General features: G+C 36.7%; 2 protein-coding genes across 2 annotated transcripts; both read left to right on the top strand.

The window, feature by feature from the left end:
- Positions 1–5,809: 5,809 nt before the first annotated feature.
- Positions 5,810–13,608, top strand: LOC149025561 (sodium/calcium exchanger NCL-like). Its single transcript, XM_089145768.1, has 7 exons — positions 5,810–6,434; positions 8,022–8,207; positions 8,483–8,664; positions 10,004–10,149; positions 10,230–10,506; positions 10,592–10,894; positions 12,856–13,608. Exons 1-7 carry the CDS (start codon positions 6,035–6,037, stop codon positions 13,102–13,104), a joined length of 1,743 nt encoding a protein of 580 aa, XP_089001894.1. The 5' UTR covers positions 5,810–6,034; the 3' UTR covers positions 13,105–13,608.
- An 811-nt stretch (positions 13,609–14,419) lies between these two features.
- Positions 14,420–22,268, top strand: LOC149025560 (Polyketide cyclase / dehydrase and lipid transport protein). The gene is made up of 4 exons (XM_089145767.1): positions 14,420–15,120; positions 17,847–18,042; positions 21,281–21,412; positions 21,703–22,268. Exons 1-4 carry the CDS (start codon positions 14,813–14,815, stop codon positions 21,823–21,825), a joined length of 759 nt encoding a protein of 252 aa, XP_089001893.1. The 5' UTR covers positions 14,420–14,812; the 3' UTR covers positions 21,826–22,268.
- The last annotated feature ends 179 nt before the right edge of the window (positions 22,269–22,447 follow it).

Here is a 22,447-nt window from a genome sequence, read left to right as displayed (position 1 = left end):
TTCCAGTTAGAACATATGACCTTGAATCAAGGCACTAAACTGGTTTATTTTAATTTGCAGTTGCCTTGCTTGATGATTTTATTCCTCGGGTTGTTGCCGGGTTTGGCAATTTGTGGTACTCATCATTATTGCATTATTTACGGCTAGCCTCACTTCCAGAATGACAGTTTCAAGACTAGAACCAGCAGCTGTGGATGTTGACTTCTTAAAGAACACAAATGCAGCTGTTGGATGTCATGGGAATTCCTTCATTGTTGCTTATTTGATTTCTGTTATAGGGTTCAAGCCAGAGAATATTAAGAGGGTTGCTTCCATTGATGACTATCCTCTAGCTCTATCCAGTGGAGATATCAAAGCTGCATTCTTTGTAGAACCTCATGCCGATGCCTTCCTTATAAAATATTGCCAAGGCTACACTAAAGCAGGACCAAAATACACTCTTGGTGGATTTGGCTATGTGATTGAACACTTACAGTACTTCTCTCTTGTGGTTGTAGGTAGACCTTACTCATTCCTTCCTTTCTCATTTGTAATTGAATTAAGGTTACCTTGAGTAGTTCTTATATATTATGGTTATATTCCTTTTACAAGCTTTCTATTACCTTGAGTAGTTCTTTCCCCATGAAGACTCTGTTAGGCTTTCTGCAGGCAGTCAGTGCATTCTCCAAGGGGTCATACTCCACTGCTCACCGAGCATCATCATCGACGCACTGATCAATCAGGACAATCATTCAGCAAGTCTGTTGACCCGAGTTCAGTCCAGCCCCATGTGGAGTTAAAATGGATGTTGGATCATAATGGATTTGATAGAAAAATCTTGCAGTTAAGCCCCAACTAGAGACAGCAAAGGTGCATAGGTAACATTAGAGGGCAAAGCACTACTGCCTCATCAACTTTCTGTATTGATACACAGACCCAAAGATACCTCAACACCTTCCCATTGTCATTCTTATGCAAAACACAATCATAAGGCTTTTTACCACCCTCATTGTCCAAAGCAACAGCAATAACTAACTCAATCGCAGTTTGAATAGGCACATCCCAGGCATTAATGGTGGGAGACAAACATTCATCAATGAAACAATCAGAAGTTCAACAAGAAGTCTCTCCACAAACCTCATAAAGCTGCAGGCTTCATACTGAGCATTAATTAAAAAACCATGCCTTAGTCATTTTGAATTTTTGTTGCTTATGCATTGAGTTCCTTTGGTAGTGAACTGTAGCTAAAATGGGTGGTAATTCCCATTCAATCCAACACATAATTTTAATAACCGTCTAACAAACATGCTCTGCAGCATAAGTAATTGCGATGGAGTGAAAGTGCTCACCAGGAATTGATAGCAAATGTACCCACAGAGGGATCACCTCAATGACTGCATTTTTATGTTATAGAGTTTGAAAGAACTTTAACATAATGGGTAAACTTAAGGTTAGTGTTATGCTTTTTTGTTTGGTTTTTTTTTTTTTTTGTTCCAATTAGACTTGGGCTTGTAATTTGGCTACTTACAGCCCCTTTACATACCCCACAGTGGGAAGACTAGAGTTAGCATGACTGTGGAGTCAGTTTTCTCATCCAACAAGCTGCTGCACTGAAGATCATATCAACAGATTGAAGTGAACCAACATGTCCACTCATCAAGTCATCCCTAACCCTTTCTTTTCCCTTTTTATTTCGTTTTTAAGAAGACCCACCCATCCCAAGAACATACCCACAGCCCACATACTACACTAAAATCCATCCAAACTTAAACCCAAACCTAAACCTATACACATCCTTGGAAATATTCACAACCCATCCCATTATCAAGAAGCTACTATGAGTGATCTTGTTGTTGACATTCCAAAACCTTAATTAGTTCAAGAACCCTATTTCAACCCATTGGCATTGTTTCAAACTTGAAACTCTCTTACCCCACTCCATACACATTACAGACCCCATTAATCTTGTTCAATCATCCCAAAAACCCTAATTGAGATGCCCAGCTCAAAGCCCTATCTCATCCCCATTAACTCCTAGACATCCTCACTCCCAACTGACAGACATCTTAACCATCCTATTCCACAAGCAATCTTGAAACCTTCATCATCACTGTGCAAAATCAAAATCCAAAAAAAATTAATACCCATTTAAGAGTGAACCCTAATGGATCCAAACTGATTTTGGGCTACACTTTCCATAAAGACCCTAATTCAAGCTGGTTCTGTTTAGAGATACCATAACTGTAGCCCCTAGTCGATCCCTTTCAATCTAGGGCCACATCACTTGAGTTCTGCAGCATTCCCTAACTAAAGAGAAGGTGCTGATATCCACTAGCAAGAAGTTGACAAGTTGCCTTGCCAATTTCTGAGAGATCTAGAAGTCCTTTCTTGTGAAATGTGTGCAGTCCTAGGTGGGATTCCACATTGCACAGATGAGATGCTAATCAAGTTCAGTTTCTGCTCTAAGGAAAAAAAAAATTCTGAGTTGATTCATCTTAAAAATGGTCAAGTTTAGAATATTAAGCTAGTTTTGGAAATATGGTAATCAAGCCAAATGTGGCAGCCATCTGATTAGTAAAGCATAGCTACTGGTCCAAGCATTTCCAAAAGATGGATGGACCTAGAGGAAAAATCAACATTGCATATAAGCTACAAATTGTGGGTTCTCTCAGGAAGTATAGCTTTTTGAATTTCCCAACTGTAACAGTGGCTGAAACATAAATGATGAAATCAAATTGCAACACTTCTAATTGTCTCAAAACCATGAAATAGTGACAGAGAGTACCTGAAAGGTGCCAGCCGATGTGGTCAAAAGAAACAATAAATGCTTAGGTACAAGAATTACTTTTAATCACTGCATAAAGAGTGAATTGCATCATCATACTGATCATATTTCTTGAAGGTGGAAGATGATCAAAAGAGGAGGGAAGAAAAAGGTTGATCATATTCCTTGAAGGTGGAAGTTGAGGGTAAAAATATCAAAAGAGGAGGGAATATAACGGTAAAAATGTAGGGTTTTTTTTATTAGTAGAAGGTAAAAATGTAATTAGAAAAGATTGAGAAACACTATTTTTGCTACTTTGGCTTTTGTTAATAAAACATTAGGTGGCTACTTTTATAAAAAGAAACCGAAAAGTAAATTATTTTTTATTTTTTATTTTTTTCTCAAAAGTTTCATTATTGATAAAATATTTAAAAGTAGCTAAAATATCTTTTATATTTATCCCTTTAATAGATTAAAGTTATTAATGTTATTTCCTTTCTTTTCTTCTCTTTTACTAGGGCTTTTTCTTTTTGAGGTAAAACAGTTGAACTAGGGTTAGTGGGGTGGATTCTTATTAGTGGACTTAACATTGTTGGGACCTACACCTACTAGAGGTAAATTCTTCCATTTGGTTTTGACAATTTTAGATTTTAAATAAATAATTTAGTGAAATAATATGACTTATGTAATAAAAAAAGTAAATTACATATACACATCCTAAATTTTGTAAACTATTATGTATACATTATTTAGAAATTTTTTTCTGTTGGATTTACACTCTTTATGTTTTAAATTATCTATCAATTATATCTTTACTATTAGAATAATGAAATTAAGTGATTACTCTAGCATCGTACTTTATTTCTTAAATTTTCAAAGAACCCTCCTTTATCCTCCTTCATTCAAGGGCATCAGTTCTTTGTTCTTCCTATTTTTTTAATGAAATAACTAATTCTTATTCCTCTATAAAAAAATAAAATAATAATACTAGTAACAATAAAACAACAAATAGATGCTTAGTCATTTTTCACTTCAGCCCATGCAGGTTCAATTATCCTGCTTTCCTCATTTTCCACTACAATAGTAGCTCCTTTTGTAAGAGAATTTGTCACTAGCATCAGTGTTGCCTTCTTCTTATCTCTATACGGTTGAAGTGTGTTTTGTTAAGCAATTGGAATGGCAGTGGATGTGATCATAGTATAGCAATAAAACCAATTGATTAGGTAGTGTTGTTGATGTAGTAGACAACAACCATCACAATGTTTCGGATGAAAAGATGGTGAGGAACAGAGGAAGAGAACCGTGTCTATAAAAAGGACTTGCTACTTATAGAAAAAGAAAAATAAAAGAAATAATAAATTGTAAAAACAGGAGAGAAGTGAGATGAAGGTTGGGGTTTAACAATAATGAGCTTATATGTATTTATTTTTTAAATTCAATGAAGACTCAATAAATACAAGTATGTATTTTTTATTAAAAACTAATGATATTAGAAATTTAGGCACATTGGTTTTTTTTAATAAAATAAATTCCAAAAGATGTAAATTTAAAAGTATATAAACCTAGAGAAAATATATATAATATTAGCAAATTTAGACAAGTAAGAAAAAAGAATTCTCCGAGTACATAAAGAAATTAACATAAACATTGAGACAACTCTATCCAGAAGATAAAGAAGAAAATTTTGGGGGCAAGGCCCCAACCCTTAGGGCCCCCCCGATTGATCAAGTTGCCACTCATACAGTTGAAGGGTGTTCTGTTAAGCAATAATGGCAGTGGATGTGATCATCGTATAGCAATAAAACCAATTGATTCGGTAGTGTTGTTGATGTAGTAGACAACAACCATCACAATGTTTCGGATGAAAAGATGGTGAGGAACAGAGGAAGAGAACCGCATCTATAAAAAGGACTTGCTACTTATAGAAAAAGAAAAGATAACACAGGGGTGATTACAAGAACGGCTTATATCTATTAGTTTTTAGTTTCAATGAGTAGCAAATTGGCAATCAAAAAGCTAATGATATTAGAAATTTAGGCACATTGGTTTTTTAGTTCAAACCTCATTCCAAAAGATGTAAATTTAAAAGTATATAAACCTAGAGAAAATATATATAATTTGCTTTATAAAAAATATTCTCCATACTAAAAATAAAACTTTACAACTCTATCCACATAAAGAAGAAAATTTTCAAGTCAATTAGATTATCAACCCATGTAACTTGGCAAGAGCTCGGATGCTAAAGCTAGCCTGTGAATCTAGGACGAAAAAAAAGTTTACCGGTATGAAGAAATCTATTGATTTGAGTTTGCAGTTGACAACCACAAAGTTAGGGGTTCAAATCTCATTCCAGTAATAGTTTATTGTGTCAATGCTGTAATCGAGGGCGTGCAAAGTGACCGGATGAAACTAAAAAAAAAAAAAAAAAAAAAAAAAAAAATCAAAGCCCAAAACTCTATAGTCTTGTTCAAAGCAGATTATTGTGAGTGCCAATGACATGAACCGGATTCGGTGGGCCGGGGATTTGTTTGGATCAGGATTTGGATTTTAGTTCTACACGAATCGCACACGGTATTACTATTAGGACTTAAACCCCTAGTTTGTCTGTCTTGGTGTCGGTCACTGGTCACCATTAATGAATACAAATTCATAAAAGATTCGGATCCGTCAACTCTCGACAATTACCCACTTGACTTTCCATTTTCCAAAGAATCATCGTATTAAAAAAAGTCATTATTCTCCACCAGCCAAAGAGTAAGATTTACACGTACGAAATATCGTTTATCCCTATCTTCTGAATATTATAGAACCTTAGTATGAATATGTGGGCCCTTCTAGACTATCAACTCATCAACTATTAGGTCCCACAGCCGACACGACATGTTACAGTTGAGATATCATCCGACGGTCCTAAACGTGGCATTCCCGAAAGGGTTTCAGTTATAGTGGTTTAATAATTTACGCGGAAAATCTGCCTACATTTATTAATTAACAAAACAACACATTATTTTTATTTTTTTTGGTAAACATAACAACATATTACAGACGCACCGTGTTGGCCGATTTCGACTGTCGTCAGGACAGGTATGGGGCGCCTTTTTTGGATCCAATAGGGATCTGTTTTGGTTTCCTTCCTTCCTTATATAACTGCTATATTTTACTTCAAATGCTTCGACTTCTCTATAAGAAGAAATGGATGAGGATGCGAAAACTTCAAGCTAGGTAGTTCCAGTCTTCCAGACTTCCAGTGCAGTTCAGCGAGAAAGAAAATCAGAAGTAGAAGAACGAACCATGGCGAAGAAATCCGTGCTTTCTGTTCTGTTTCTTGTTATTGTCGTACTTGCAACTGCTAGTTTTGTTAGGAGTAGATTCATTATTCAGGAGACAGTTCCTGTTTCCGATCGGATTTCCGATGGGATTGATGATTATGTTCGGCAGCCATCCATTCTTTCACTCAAGAGGATCTTGTCATCGGAAGATACCTGCGAACAGACTTACGGCTTCTTGCCCTGCACCTCCACCGTCGTTGGGAACCTTTTCCTTATTATCGTGTATGGATTCTTGATGTTTCAAGCTGCCACGCTCCTTTCCAATGGAAGTGAGCTTCTGCTGGAGATCCTTGGCCCTGGTATTGTCGGTGGTCTCTTCCTCCCCGTTCTCGGCGCCCTTCCTGATGCCATGCTTATACTTGGTAAGATTTATAATAAATTATTAACAGGAAAAAATAAAAATAAAAATTTTGTTCCGTTTTTGCTTCGAATCTCTCCATCAGTCTCAAGAACAATGCTTTTTTTACTTCCTCATTTTCGTTTGAAGCAAAGAATTGATGCTTCTTTGGGTTGCTTTGGTTCTCTATCTTCAGATGGGGCTTGCTCTTTACATTCCGCAGTTCTTATGTGTCTGTACCAATGATGTCCGAGATTTTTGAAAATCCTATGCAATACAGCTGTTTAAAAATTAAACAAAAAATTTCAGGCAGTTGATTTGTTCCTATTGAGCCAATTGATCTTCCTTCTTCTTTCCGGGAATCTGCTTTTGATGGAAGTAAATCCCCTGCCTCCTCAGACTTGAATTGAATTTCAGAGTGTGTGCTAATGTCCATATTGTCCTCTTCCTCATGTATACCAGTGGAAAATTGCTTTCACGACCGGCTTGTCATATATATATTCCCTTTTGAACTGTCCTAACTTTTCTCCAGTCATTCATCCAAAATAAAAACCGAGACTGTTCTCCAGTTATCTAATGTATCACCATTTGAACTGTTCTAATTTGTCCTTTAAGATCAAACTTGTCCTTGGTTGAATACTTGACCAGAAACGTTCCTTTCTATTACTTTTTTTCTATCACGTCAAAATGTATGAGGATTCATTTATTGTGGCATCTAGGTGGGAAATAAAAATGGTGTGGCTATATTAACTGAATTCTGAATTATGATATGAATTAATACTAAAGCTTTCATTTCCTGAACTAGTTTATGGAGCTGCCAATTCAAGTTAAAGTTATGCACTCGGATGTTCAATTTGATTAATATTCAGTTCATAAGAGTAGTTTGTTATTGGATTTTGTTAGCTTTAACCTTGAATTAAATCTGATAAGATTCTGATCTGTTTTGCCATTGTTGTTGTGATTATTAATATAACAGCCACATGGTAGAACTGGATTTCCCTGGCGTGTTGCCATGATCGAAGTCCTTTCTCTTGTCTAGGAGATATTGTTAATGTCCCTGTCCCATTAAGATGTGATTCACTGTTTTCTGGCTCACATCTGTACTGAATAAGTTGGCATGTCCAAGTTTGGTTCATTTGTTAGTGTCTATATGTATTCTACTTCTGTCATCTCCTGGTTTTTATGGAAGTAGTGGATTAACTTTTAAAAGCAAACAGGCATCCGTGACTGATTCAACCTTGCTCATTTCACTGATTTGCACTGTATATCAGGGAACCACATATCTAACCTTGCTCATTTCACCGATCTGCACTTTATATTGGGGAAACATATATCTCTTATGCATGCTGGCTTTTTCAGAGTACCGTGTTAGGGATCGATATAAACTTTGACCTTCTTATTATGCTGTGGATAATGCCAAGGTTTAACACATACTTTCATAACCAGTTAGTATGGTTTATTTGTTTCCATTTGGTGATGAGCATCTTTATCCTGTTTTAGTTGTTTATCTGTTCGCTCTGAAAAAAAGTAAATCTTGTGGACTAATGGTCGTTGAGTTCTTTTATCCTAATTGAGTAGAATTTGCTTACTGAATTTTACCATGTCTCTGCAGTATCTGGCCTTTCTGGGAGTAAAGAAACTGCTCAAAGTCAGGTTTTGGTTGGAATGGGCTTGCTAGCTGGGTCAACTGTCATGCTTCTGACGTTATTATGGGGATCTTGTCTAATTCGTGGCAAGTGTGACATTGAGGATTCAATAGCAAGAGATTTAAAAGATACCAAAGGATTCAGCTTAACAGGTATCCTTTTATATTTGTCCTTTTACATGTTTCTAGTGTCATAAAGTGGGTAATGGAGTAAGCATAGTACTGTATTTACCTGTTGCATAACTAGAAGTTTCCTACATTCAATCCTTGCCAATTAGAAACACTTAGGAAAGGTGCACTTCATTTTCTCAATTGTGAACAGTCTGAACTATACTCTAAATTTCAAAGAACCTAATTTTAGGACATTAAAAAAAATATCAATTTGAGGCTGTAAGAAAATACATCATGACAAATTCTTTCTATTGCAGGATCTGGTGTTACCACGGATATCTGGACATGTTATGCTGCAATGATCATGTCTGTCTCTGTTATTCCGTTCATCATCGTCCAACTACCACAAATCCTCCATTCAAATTCTGGAAGACATTTGGCAGTCCTGATTGCGCTTATTGTCTCACTTGCATTATTAATCAGTTATTGCCTCTATCAGGTATTTGTTTTGATCTGTTGATTGATATCTTTTAACACATTATCCTGTGTACATCCACATAATATGTTTTGGAAAACCAAAATACCAAAACACACAGAAATTAAAAAAAAACGCAAAGGTGCTTCAGAAAAATGATGATGCAGAGAAACGGAGTTGCTTGGAATTCTTTGTTTCTTGATGAGTGATGTGTGTGTCGCAACCAATCTTAAGAGTTATGCTTTATTTTGTGTATGGTTGCTGCTAATAAACATAGTATCATCTTTACTGTTTTTATCGGTAATGAAGAAGATAACATGCTCCTGAGAAGCACGGTGACTACAAAGGGAGGAGTTGACACATGAATAAAGTTAAAAGTGCTATCTGATGATTTCCAAGTTAAAATAGTAGTAGAAATCTCATAAAGGCAATGGAATACATCAGATCAGGCAACTGTGGTTTTGGGGAGGGTGTTTGGTTTCTTGTTTCTTGGGGTTTCTTGGAGGTACTTTGATCACTTCTATCTGATTTTCTCTCTTACCTTTTCTTCTCATAAAATTTCTTCTTCTGTTGCTGATCTAAACACAATTTACCGTACTCTGGTTTCTGCAGCAACTAGGGTTACACAATATGTTATTCAGATTGCATCTAAATATAACCAGAATTCAATTTGATGATATTCTTTTAAGATCTCATATGTTCTGGTTTAAAATTGTATTTGTATTGAAATATATACCCAACAAGCTAAATGAGGTTCCAATTAATTGGCTGTGAATATCAAATTATCATGTGTCTTGCATCCCTTAAACATTGGATGCAAATGTGGTTAAGTAAACTTTACATATTGAGGAAAAGGTTCTATAATATGGTTGTAGAGGTCCTGACAATTTGTAATATGTTATTCTGTCCTTGTAAATTGTAATAATGAGCCTATAAACTGAAGCCGTACAATGCTTTGCTTGACATACTGGTGCATCCTTACTTTTTAATAGGTTACAAGTTTGTTTATCCGAGTTGCCAAGATTTAGAATCCGGTCATAGTATTTTTGACTTGTTATAGAGGGGGGTGGGGGGAAAGAAAGAAAAGAAAAAAACACCTCATCGTTCCTCAATTCATTATTTCTTGTGTCTAACTTTCCAGGGGTAGGACTGGTATTGGTTTCAACTGGCAAACTAGTTGGAAAACTCTTTCATTTACCAATTTTGGGTTTTCTCTATACCTTTTTGTTGTTGAGTTGCTTGTTTCTGGTCATTGAATAATGGAAAAGCTAATTGGTTTCTTTTTCTGATCGAGAATGTTCGGTCATCATATAAAAGCTTTGACATACCCCCCCCCCCCCCCAAAAAAAAAAAATGTTTGCAGATTTTTCAGCCTTGGATTCAGAGGAGAAGGCTTGCATATGCAAAGCATAAACATGTAATATCAGGGATATTGAAACACTTGAAAATGCGTGCACTAGGAAGGCTCCTAACAGATGATGGTCAACCTAACACAGATGTTATACGGAAGTTAGTCAATGTTACACTCAGTATGACTTTTCATGTTTGATTCTACGTTTTAATTAATCAGTCTTTTAATATGATTACAGGTTATTCAAGACAATCGATCTGGATTCAGATCAATGTTTATCCGCTTCTGAGCTAAGAGCATTGCTCATAGGTATCCAGTTTGATGAGATAGACTTGGACAAGGATGATGCTGTTGAAAAATTATTGAGTGATTTTGATACATCTCTTGATCGTCATGTTGATGAGGATGAGTTCGTGGATGGAATCTCAAAATGGATTAATGTAGCCAAGGGTGATGTGGTTTCAACAGGGGATGCGGGTCCTCACACAATGAAGTTTATAAATGATTTTCATCTGGTAAGTTTCTCTATGATGTCCCTGCTGCTAGTTACAACCTTGGTGTAGCTTTACGAAGCATTCCAAATGCATATTGCATGTGCAGCAAACTAAGAAAGAACATTATCTGCTGGGAGATAATAGTGATGAGGCTGTTGAGGGCGTTGAGAATGCCAGATGGACTTCTATCAAAGCTGTATTAATGTTGCTTCTGGGAACTATTATTGCTGCTGCATTCGCAGACCCTCTTGTTGATGCTGTTGACAACTTCTCCAGCGCTACAAGTATTCCTTCGTTCTTCATCTCTTTCATAGCCCTTCCGTTGGCTACAAACTCGAGTGAGGCAGTGTCAGCACTTATTTTCGCTAGCCGGAAGAAGCAGAGAACTGCTTCTTTAACCTTTTCTGAGGTTTGTTTTTCTCTGTTCATTTATACTCTTGGAATTTGGAAATATATTGAGTATAGGTTTTGCTCATTGCTGCAGTTTTTGCTGCTGTCTCAGCAGTCCTTGAGTGTGTCCAACGTGATTGTGTCAAGTAGTTGCCAACACCAACATCACCTAGGCGGGCACTTGGATGCCTGAGTAGTCTTGCACCTGACCCCTGCAACTAAACTAGGTCCATTGGGACTCTGCACCAACTATTAAAATTTTTCCTCTTTTTTGTGGGTAAAATTAATTTTTTTTTCCTTGTTAGGGGAAAATTTGTTTGCTTGTCTCAACTTTGAGGAATCTATGGACAGCACAGCTAGTGTTATTTTGTGCCACATGGAAAGATGATGTGGCAATTTAGTTGGGTAACTAGAGAAATGGTGTGTATTGGCCTGGTGCCAAGTTTCAGACCTAAACTTAATCTTAGACTTGTCATGCATTGGCATTTTCTCTTTTATTTTATGCTGTCCATGTATAGGCATGCACCCTCCCATAGTGCTGGATATTAAAGCATACTTTAAAAATACAATTTTAAAGCATAAAACATTATAAATGAGCAATATATAAATGAGCACAAAAGGCGATATGAGAAGCAAATGCAAAGGATGAGATTTTTAACATGTCCTAATACTAAAAAGGTTGTCATCTTCAGTTTTAGGAAGTTTTAGAGTTTAGATGCATGCTCATTGTGAAAAAAGAAATATCAGATTGATGCATCCATTAAGGCTCCCCCACCCCCAACCAAAAAAAAGAAGAAAAAAGAAAACTAGTCTAGCTAAATTTACACAACTGTTTTTGTGCAAACCTGGTTCCATCCCTTGATTGCAGGCTGTATAATTCTTAAATGATGATGAAGTCAACAGTATTTGAGTCCCTTTTGACTGTAGTAGTAATCAAATTGAGTTCGCTAAACATTGATTAGAATGCTTAGAGGAGCTCTTAGTAATTGTTTTAATCAGGCAAACACCTTGTTCTGTAGTTTGTTAGATATGCCTTGAAAGGTATCATCCATATCTGTCACTATTGACCCAATATGTTCAATACTTCTTTTGTTTTTAGATTTTGTATAAGTACCTTAAAGTTATGGTATGTATCGGTTAGTGCTAGCGGATGCATTGGGATACTTAAAAACCTTGTAGCTAAGTCAAGTTTGCTTTACAATTTCGAAGGAGTTCATTGAACCACACCTCAGCTGGGTATATGTAAAATTTACACTGATTACTTTTAGCCAGAGAAATATGCCTGTGTTCCAGGAATCTTACTAGCAGGTCTCTAAAACTATCAAAACGATCAATATTCTCAGAATGAGTTGGTCGTTCTAATGAACTTCATGGTGCTTCATCTGCTTAACAATTCAATTTGCATTTGTTTCTCAGTGGGATTTTCCCTTGGTAGCATCCATATCTATTCATGTGCTTCTTTGGGGTATTCCATTTCTAACTGACCTTTTTCTGATTATCCCATTCTTCTGGTGTAGTTGGTAGCGAATTAACTGTTTCATTTACCTTCACCTTAGGCTTAAACAACTCCTCGCAGGAAGGTTTACTTTATAATATTACGGGTTCAGAGAACTAGGAATACCAACCTCCAACAGTATTCTAACAGAACTTTTTCTAGCTATCCAACTCTTCTGGTGGAGTTGGTAATGATCAACTGATTCATTTACCCCTTGCCTTAGACACTCCTCACAGGAAGGTGTAATATGTAATATTACAGGTTCAAATAGCCTTGGTGACCAGCCTCTGACAGGAATATCAATAGTCATGATGAACTGAAAAAAGTAGGCCTTGAAATTTTTTGTTATTGTATACAGTGGTTGCAATTATCAAATTTTGGGAAGAGAAATTGAGCGTGCAATTAGTTTTGCCTACACTGGTTGTGGGACACGCCCCACTTTTATACTCATTGCTCTTTTCTTTCTTTTTGTTTTTGTGCTGCAGATATATGGTGCAGTGACCATGAACAATATCCTTTGCCTGTCTGTCTTCTTAGCCATTGTTTATGTGAGGCACTTGACATGGGACTTCTCCTCTGAGGTGCTTGTTATTGTTATTGTTTGTCTGGTGATGGGTATCTTTGCCAGTCTTCGCACTACCTTCCCTCTATGGACATCCTCGATTGCATATGTGCTTTACCCCTTCTCCTTGGCACTGGTTTATGTCCTTGACTATGTTTTTGGTTGGTCATAGAAGGATGATATCATTGGGTAGTGAAGAGGAAGGGACCATACCACCTCCTTGTGGTACATTGGATAATTGAAAGCATCATGCTTCTCTTTTTGTCTTTTATTTCATCATAGAGATGTTGGATATTTTTTCCTGCTCGCTACCTTTGTAAGTTGTAACCTTGTGTCGGAAATTACTCTAATATATTAGTTAAAAACATAAATTAATTTGCCAATTTGCATTTTGTTGGATCTTAAAAACTACTAAATTTTTTGTTATTGCTTTATTTTGTACCTTTGATACTATTGGTAGAAAATTTACTCCGGAAAAATACATTGCTAGTGATGACTTGCTACTCACATCATGTATTGAGGTTCTAGAGAAGGAATCTAGCAGCATTTTGCTATGGGCGCAGGACACCATTTTAGGTCTATATGGCGCCAAGAGCCAAGAGTCAAGGTAAATTCTGAATCTGTATGAGAGGCTTGGCCTAGTTGGGTCTCAGCCACATCTGTTCCGTTCCAAGACTGAAGTCATGTTACAGCCTTCCAGGTGCACATTTTGGTATTTGCGGTTTAACTCACTTAGCACTCTCTGCAGCAACCTGAGCCTGGCTTATCTTTTTTGACGCTGCTGGGGCTGCTGCTTTCTTTGCCATCTAATCTTAGGCTTGAAATTGGATAGTCATGCATCTCATGAATTCAGGATCCAAAGGTGAACACCATGGTTCTTGGGATCGACTTTCCCTCTACTGCTACTCAGTTCTATTTGATTGTGCTTTAAGCTGGAGATATTAAGATTAACGTTTGAGATAGCATCAAGCCATCAATCCACTCATGCCATGTTTATCTTTTTTCGCGTTGGCCATTGTCATGTCTAGAAGTTGTTTCGACCTTTGCATTCATGGTCGTTGCACAGTCCTTTAAAATGCCCAAGACAGATATATATAACATTTTGGAGGTCAAGAATCCATGTAACCTCGAATATTATATTATATTAGTTAATATATTTTAGTATAATTTAATAAGCATATGTTTATCCATATTTTGGAAGATAAGAATTCATATAGCCGACCCAATTCAAATTGGAACAAAATTTATTGTTATTATTGTTATTGTATGTATTATATATTGATTACCAAAAAAAAAAATGTATCATATATATCATATCAATTGTATCAAATATGAGCATATATCTAACTAGTCTCATATCTTAATATATTTTAGGCGTATGACAAAACGTGCTTAAAACCCTAGAATATTAAAAAAGAACGATTTCAGCTGCGCTTTAAACGCGTTTACGTGTTTTGAACTGTTCTTGTTTGATCTGCGGGGCCTCTCTAACGCCCACGCTGCCGCTCCGCTTTGTGGACTAAAATTCCAAAAGAAACCGCAGTGGTACAATCAAGAACCTAAAAATAACAAGGCGGTCTTCGTTTTGACTGAATGGTATAATCCTTTTCTGATAGTCCATGGTTGTGGGGTTTGCTTGCTTTTTAATGGATTGATTTCAAAGCTCTCCGATTGTCCATCCCTTTTGCCTCCACGAAAGCGAGAAAGGCCAACAATAACCTTCTCTCCTATCGCCCGCAATTTTGAGAGGGTTTTATAACTGGTGCAGGAAGTTTTCTTAATTAAGCAATTCGCTTGGTCGCCAGTTCTCATCATCTTTCATTGATTGAATTCCGTCAACAGGTTTTATAATTGCTGCTATACAATTTTACGATTTTACAATGCCGCCATTCATGTATGCTGCGAAGGCCGTAGGGAGGCTACTATCTCGTAGAAACTCTGTGGGCACGTTGATGAACTCTTTCAATAGTGGTAGGCAATTTGACAAGTTTGTACAGGTGCGATGTTTAAGAAGTATGGTGGGTAATGAAGCTGCAACGGTTAGAACAATGGTTAGAACTGATAAAGATATGGTCTCTTCGATTTGGGGTATGCCGCATATTGTCCAGAGGAGGTGCTTCCTTGGTTATAGTGATGGGGAGGAGAATAGCGTGCTCGCGAGGAACTACGAGGAAAGGCGTGTTATTGGGTAGGCCACCTTGAGCTTTCGTACTTGGTTTTTTGTTGCCTTCCCTCTTTTTTCCTTCTTGACATGCTAGTTTCCTTAAGAAGAATGATTTTCAACAGGATACATTTGATGTCATTCCTTTTCTTTATCTGTCATTAATTTCCTTTGTTTATTAGCTTTTGATGCTTCATTTGAGTCATTTTGTTTTGGGTATTTTATTTACCGTCCCTGGTACCAGTTATCTATCCTAAGTTCTGACTGCAGATTAACAGTAATGAACTTGGGATGCTTTGTTCTGTTATGGATATCCAAAGAACAAGCATCATTTTTGAGCTTGTCAACTTACATGAATAGCAATACCTTCAGCCATCTAGTAAATTATGTGTTGAACTTTGGGAGGTTTTTCAATACGAGGTCATTTTACAGAAGATTTTTAAGTCATGAGTTTTATGGTTACTGATGAGGAGAGGACTGGGGAAATGCACTGAGTATTGGAAAAGTCTATTGTATTCATGGCCATGGAATGTAGTTCTGTCTAAATGGTAAATACTAAGCACTGAATGCTATGAGTTCTAATAAGAGCGGTTCAAAAGCAATGTCAGAATGGAATTGAATCTTTTCACTCTTGGTTATTGTCTATGACTTGTTCTGCTATTTCTTGAATTTTCTGCCTTGTTGGTTCTTTTTTTCCTACTAATGATTTTTCATTATTCACCCCAATTCCTTTGCACTTCTAGTGCTACCAATGCTTCTTGTAGTACTTCATTTCTTTTTCACTTTTTGCTTTTCATTGTTTAAGAGTTCTGTATAATATTTGAGCTTCTTTAGTTTGCTAGCTATTGCAGAGTTAATCAGTTGTACCAATTTCTGGTTGCATAGATAATTTTGTGAGGCCTGTGTCCCTATTCTTTACCTGCCCTCTGAAATTGTACCTTTTTTCTTTCTAAAACTCCCTTGCTAAACATCTGTATATGGGGACTGAGATTTGGTGGTCACATTACCAAATTCAGGAGGATTCATTCTCTGTTGAGTTTCATCTAGGGAAAAGAAATGAAAGGGAACAGGAAAGAAGAAGAAAATGACGAGGTGGGATGCAACAGAGGAGGAGGAAGAGGCAGTGGAGGATAGTGCCCATAATAGTCATCGAGTCTAGGTGACCCAAGGCAAATGGAAGGGGATCCAGATGCAAGAAGACACCAGCATGGCATCCAAGATACCTGCCTAGGCAGCCAAGGCATTCAAGGTGCATGGATGCCTAGTTGATGGCTTGAATACTATGAGAGGGTCACTGGGCAACAGGAGGAGGAGGTGTCCTGAAGAGAAGGCACATATGGTGTGTGAACAGAAGAAACAAGGAGGAGGAGTTGGAGGGGAAAGAAAAAATTGGGTGGGAAGTGGGGAATGTTCCTCTGTCTTTATTTTCTTTGAATGGGTGGGATAGCAGGGAACTCCTCTTTCTTCAGATGAGAGCAGGATTCCATCTATTCCATCTTCAAGGATATTTCTGGTTCCCTACATATGTCATGCAATATACACGAATATTAAATGGGGGAATGAGATATACAGGAAAAAAAGGGGGGAAAATGACAAACTCGAGGTAGAAAATGAGAGAAAAAGTTGATAGAAGATGGAAGATAAAAAGTTCAAAAAAATAAAGAGGCGCGATGCGCATCCCAGCAATTCAGGAGAATCTCGGCTGAATGGGCTCTGCTATGTGGATACCTCCCTTCAGATAGGCTCTATCTGAAGTCATACTTTGTGCAAGATCTAGATTATGCATTTCTTTCTTCACAATTTCTCCCGTGGTCATTCTTGCCCTGCCCCTAGCTTTCTTAGATCCTTCAATTGGGATCATTTCACTCCTCATTATTGGGGCATCCCTAAGCCTCTGGTGAAAATGGCAATATCACTATAAGCAACTCTCTCAGAGCTTGTCATTCATTGTAGCGGCTCTCAAATAAGCTCTAATACAATCATTCATTACTTTATCTTTCCTAGTTTTTCACGTATCCAAAATGTTTCTTAACTCATATCTGCTTAACAAGACCTCTCAACATGGTTCTTAAACTCCCCTTCATTTTGCCACGCATCATAGCTGGTGTATGTCCTATAGAGCAATCTTTTAGGCTTTGAAGGAATACATTGGTCATAGAGCACACTATAGGAACCTCTCTACCACTTTAATCTCCATGTTACCTTTGTTATTTTGATCGACCCTAGAAATACAACATGGTCACTTTGCAGTATCTCTCTTTCTTCAATTCTCACCATGTCAGTGTCTATTATAGTATGACTAAAATTATATGTCATAAACTCTGTCTTAGTTCCACTATATTAAAGCTGTTGTTTCCAAGGTTGATCTTCTAAATATTTAGATATAATTTGAGCCTCAGATAAAAATATAGAAATAAATTTATATTGTGAAATAATAAATAATATAATTAAAGGAAAAAAAAACATTTATGGATCTCTCAACCCCACTAATCTTATTTCTCCAGGATTGTTGATTCTGAGTCTCTGACACCTCTGACACCTCTGACATGCATTTGTGTAACATAGTGTTCCTGCAAGGCTGTAGAAGTAAAATGCTTACCCTTCTTAGTTGGTGAATCCTTCACTAAGAAAAATACTTTTTAACTGCTACACTTAAATGTACAAGGTGCTATCACATCATTATTCATTATTTGTCTTACAAAGTGCCTAGTTTTCTTGCTGATAGACAAGCTGATGGCATTTTTGATATTCAGATACTCTCCAGAACAGTTGTTTGCAGTGGTTGCAGCTGTTGACTTGTATCAAGATTTTGTTCCATGGTGTCAGAGATCTCAGATAATCAGGCATCATAATGATGGATCCTTTGATGCTGAGCTGGAGATTGGTTTTAAATTTTTGGTTGAGAGTTATGTGTCTCATGTGGAGCTGGTCAAACCAAAGTCCGTAAAGGTAGTTACATTTTCTTAAAACTGTTGGTGAATTTTGGTTAGAATTGTGTCTTGATTATTATCTACAGGATTAAAAAATTTGACTTTCAAAACAGTCAGCTTGAAATGAAAAACTGTCTTCCACTGGTATTTGGTAAAAGTGGTACTGTGAAGATTGTGGTTTGAAGGGCGGGCCTGGCGCAATGGTGGAGTCTCTCCATTGTGCGCTGGAGGTCGCGGGTTCGAACCCCCCGCGGGGCGGGGGTAAGGCTGCCTAGAAAGTCCCTTCCCCGGCCCCACGGTCCTCCCTTTTTTGTGAGTTGTGGTTTGAGTCAGGTTTTTATTTGGAATGATTTTGAAGATAATAGTAAAAGTTTTGGAATATGTATAAAATGTTGGCAACAGTGTATTACAGTTGAGACCGTATGTGTTAGTGACTTGCATATCTTGTTTTGGGCTCCCCTTTGGGATTGGTAAGAAATTTTGTTGTCTAAGTCAACCATGTGATGCTTCTGGAGAATGTCTATGGTCTAAATGCTTCTCATTAGTGTATGAACGTATTGAAGCTTCACTTTTAGTTTGGTTTTTGATATCATCGTAGGGGGCACATAGGATTATGTTTACGAGATGAATTGTATTTCAAATATTCTAAGTTTTGAGAAAGCATTTAATGATAATCGGGTCAGTTTGAGTATGTTTTCTTTAATTAGCTAATTTACCTATTGGGAAGGCCACACGGTTCTGTAGGAAGTTTGTTTTTTATCTAGGATATGGTTCTTAGGGGAGGATAAGGTTAGTTGTCCTCAAGAGTTACAAGCAAGGATCGGAGCATCGTTTGAGTACTGTATGAGACAGTGAATTTAACACAGTATCATACAGATAGAAAAAAGATGCATTAAAGATGCACATAGAAATGATCAATAAATTCATGGATGTGCTTCTGAAAACTATATATATATATATATAATAGTTTTGAGGCACAAGATACCTTAATATGCATTATATAAATAGACATCAGCTTTATGTAAGGATGTGTAATTTTTACTTGATCTAGTGATGCATACCTCCCCCCCCCCCCTCCCGACACCCAAAAAAAAAAAAAAAGGGCAGAAAGAAAACTTGCAAATTATTACTTATTTTTGTTGCCCAAATCTGTTTTGATGTGGCTTGAGCACTTTTAGATCTCCATGCCTCATCAAAATGTTGAAGATCAGGGTTGTTTTTCTTTTCTTTTCTTTTTAATTTTTTTTTTCAGCATATTTGATGCTTACCACTAACTTATATCAATGATGAAAATAAGTTTCTAGGTCTTTTGGTTTCTATCTCTCACACATGTTTGCTGCTTTATAGTTTTTGAGGAGGCATATCAAATGTATTTTTGCATGTATCTGTCCATATCAGACTGTATCAGCCTATACTGTGTTGAAACAATTTATTTGTTGTTGTTAAAATTTATATATAGAAGTCAGCTGATACAATATGATAAGCACTGACCTGATTGCAATTAGGCCAATCAGGAAACTAGTTTGGTTATGGTCTATGATAAAGTATGTCAGAGTATTTTTGGGTGAATGGAATGGATATGGTTTGAGTTTCAGAATGGTTCTATGCTTTGAGGCACTACTTTTCTTCTCTTTGCTCCTGTTCCAATGTCTTATCCCTCCTCTCCTTATCTTCCCCCGTCCCCCAATGGAAGTCAGATCCTACCTATTCGATTCCTGTGCAAGTTTCCGTCCAAGTTTTATTTTCAATTTGTATTATTATGTTGGCAGTTGTTTTAGGTTCTTAAACTTCAGATCGCAGGTCGGTGAATCATTATTATGTTTTGTTTTAAAAATCAACAGTCAGAACCTTAGTTTGAGATTGATCCGAGGATTTCCGAATCTGATTTCAGTTGTGTTTTCAGAATTGTCAATGAATTTGAATTTATTTGTGTTCTTGGTTTAGAATCTGATTCCGTTTCTGTTTCTGTTTTTAGAACCATTTAAAGAGCTACTTATTGATTTATCTTCCTCTCTCTTTTATCTTTTCCTTCACTAAAATTTATTTATGTACTTTTTTTGCTAGATGTACCTTTCAATTATCAGTTAACAGCGCTAACTTTCCCGAATCCTCCAACCAATATTCATGTTCCACCCCTTCTGTGGTTTCTAAATCAAGCTCTTGTTGTGGGGTTGTCAGTTTGGTTTGATTGGTAATGGTTCAACTTCCCAAGTGCTAACATGACCATCTAACCTAAGACAATGAATTGCACTTTCTGGGTATGTTTTTTATGAGGTTAAGTTTGGGTGAGAAATCCCTGGCTGGAACAGTCAGTGTTGTTATAAGAGTAACGGCTGTTAGTTGACCACCAGTCCATTATGCCTTGCTAGGCTAAAATAATAACTTTTCATAATCCATCAATTGCCATTTTAACCATTTTTTAAGTCTGATGCATCTGTTCATTCTCTATCTACATCCCTGTGAATAAAGATAAAATAAATCTCAATCAAGAGGTCATGTAAGAAAGAGCAACAACGTGTCTACACAAGGAACATGTTGCTAAGCTTTTCCTCCTTTTTTTTTTTTTTTTTTTTTTTTTTTTTTTTTTTTTTTGGGGGGGGGGGGGGGGAGGAGGTTGATTAAAGAAGCATATTATCAAGTTAATATTTCATGCTAAGAGCATTTTCAGAACAGTTTTCTAATAGGTCGACTCTACTTGATTGTCTATTCAGCATTCCTGAAATATTTTACATTGTCACTTGACTGGAGACTATTCCAGATTCCAGTGTGAAATTATTGGCAACTAGAAACATAGGAAAACCAGCTAGTTTAGTGGGTATCTGCAGGAATTGCTGCCCCTAAGTCTGAAGCAACATAAAAAGGAATAAATAACTTCTTATGACTTTTGTTTATTTGGCCAGCATGCGGCCTAATAGATAAGGTGTTTTCTACTTATTTACTTCCTTACTATAATGTAAGATGCTTTTAGAAATTAGCAAAATTCTATAGGTATATCTATTCAGAGAAGTGGGGAAAAGAAAATTTTGGCCAACCATGGCATTCTTTGTTTTGTCAGACACACTAAGTCAGACACACTAAGTTTCATATCAGGATTTATACTGAATTTTAATATTTTTTTCTCTATATAGCTTTATTATCTTGATTAGCAACTTCTGTATATGATATTTGGTATTCTGTATTGCTTCTTTTTTCTTTCTTTCTTTCTGTGCTTCCTTGAGTTATTGCACTTATCCTATCCTTTTATTTTTTTCACTCAGACAACTGTGTCAGACAGTAGTATTTTCGATCATTTGATAAATATCTGGGAATTTAAACCTGGACGTGTTCCGGGAACTTGTGATGTTTATTTCTTGGTGGACTTCAAGTTCCGGTCACCACTTTATCGTCAGGTATTGTTCCATTACAAGTTCCTCTTGTATTTTTCTTTTGTCCTTCAAATTGAAGCATCATCTCTGACTTAGTATTGTTAATCTTTAATTTATAATTGCTGCATTGAACAATTCAACTTTTCACATGATGGACAAAAAGTCCTATTTTAACAACAATAAGACAATTCTGTGGTGTTGAGACTTTTGTGCATGGTTGGTGCAGCATGTTCTTTTGCCTTTCATGCATGATAGCCACTCACGTTGTTGAGGAGGGTTATGAACTCATGTTAATGGTTGTTTTTGAACAACAGGTAGCTTCCATATTCTTCAAGGAAGTGGTTTCTCAACTCGTTGGAGCATTTACCGGCCGCTGTCGTTTGATTTACGGACCCGGAGTCCAAGTATTAGAAAATTCTTATGGACAGAGGGTATAAACTGGTGGTTTCTCTCTTCCCCCTCTTGAATTGTGACTGACAAAGATTGAACTTTTGAATGCTCACATGCATCCCTCCAGTGACGGTGCTAGTACTGTGACATTTTACACTCCGGTTCAGTAGATTCAGCATGCACAAGGATGCCCTTCATTGATGCAAATTCTCTTTCAAGTTGGCCACAAGCTTGTGTTTGTTGATTCAATTTGAAGGTTAAAATGCTCTTCCAACAAAGTAGGTGTTTTTTTCCTTTTTGTTCCAACACAATTTGGTGTTGCAGCTCATTGATTTTGCCTGTGAGGCTGTTGTTAATATCATTTGTAGCCCCTAGGGTGACCAATAACTATCATTTTTTCACTTGGATTTTTTTTGTCTGCCTCACCTGGATTTCTTATTGTGTATTTAGTTTTTGTTTAATTGGGGGTTTTAGTTGGCCTTTTTTTTTTTTTTTTGAGTGTCAAAAGAAGTAAATTGAAAAATTGCATTAAACGATGGAACTACAATACTGTTTATAGTTTATTATATACATCCCCTTGAAAAACACTCAAAATACGAGGCACTATCTTAGAAAGTCATGTCTTATATTTAGGTCCTTCCACTGACCCGGACTAAGATTTGCTACATG

Source organism: Hakea prostrata, chromosome 2 (genome assembly GCF_041222555.1).
Source record: "Hakea prostrata isolate BN-2017 chromosome 2, UWA_Hpros_2, whole genome shotgun sequence".
In the NCBI taxonomy this organism is placed as follows: domain Eukaryota; kingdom Viridiplantae; phylum Streptophyta; class Magnoliopsida; order Proteales; family Proteaceae; genus Hakea; species Hakea prostrata.
This window is presented reverse-complemented; position numbering and strand designations above follow the sequence as displayed.

Bases quoted from the DNA above. Each gene is read 5' to 3' on its own strand.
- LOC149025561 (XM_089145768.1), top strand. From the start codon at position 6,035: ATGGCGAAGAAATCCGTGCTTTCTGTTCTGTTTCTTGTTATTGTCGTA. The intron at 8,208-8,482 runs GTATCCTTTTAT...TTTCTATTGCAG, and splicing joins CAAAGGATTCAGCTTAACAG to GATCTGGTGTTACCACGGAT. The intron at 10,150-10,229 runs GTTAGTCAATGT...ATATGATTACAG, and splicing joins AACACAGATGTTATACGGAA to GTTATTCAAGACAATCGATC.
- LOC149025560 (XM_089145767.1), top strand. From the start codon at position 14,813: ATGCCGCCATTCATGTATGCTGCGAAGGCCGTAGGGAGGCTACTATCT. The intron at 15,121-17,846 runs GTAGGCCACCTT...TTTGATATTCAG, and splicing joins GAGGAAAGGCGTGTTATTGG to ATACTCTCCAGAACAGTTGT. The intron at 18,043-21,280 runs GTAGTTACATTT...TTTTTCACTCAG, and splicing joins TCAAACCAAAGTCCGTAAAG to ACAACTGTGTCAGACAGTAG.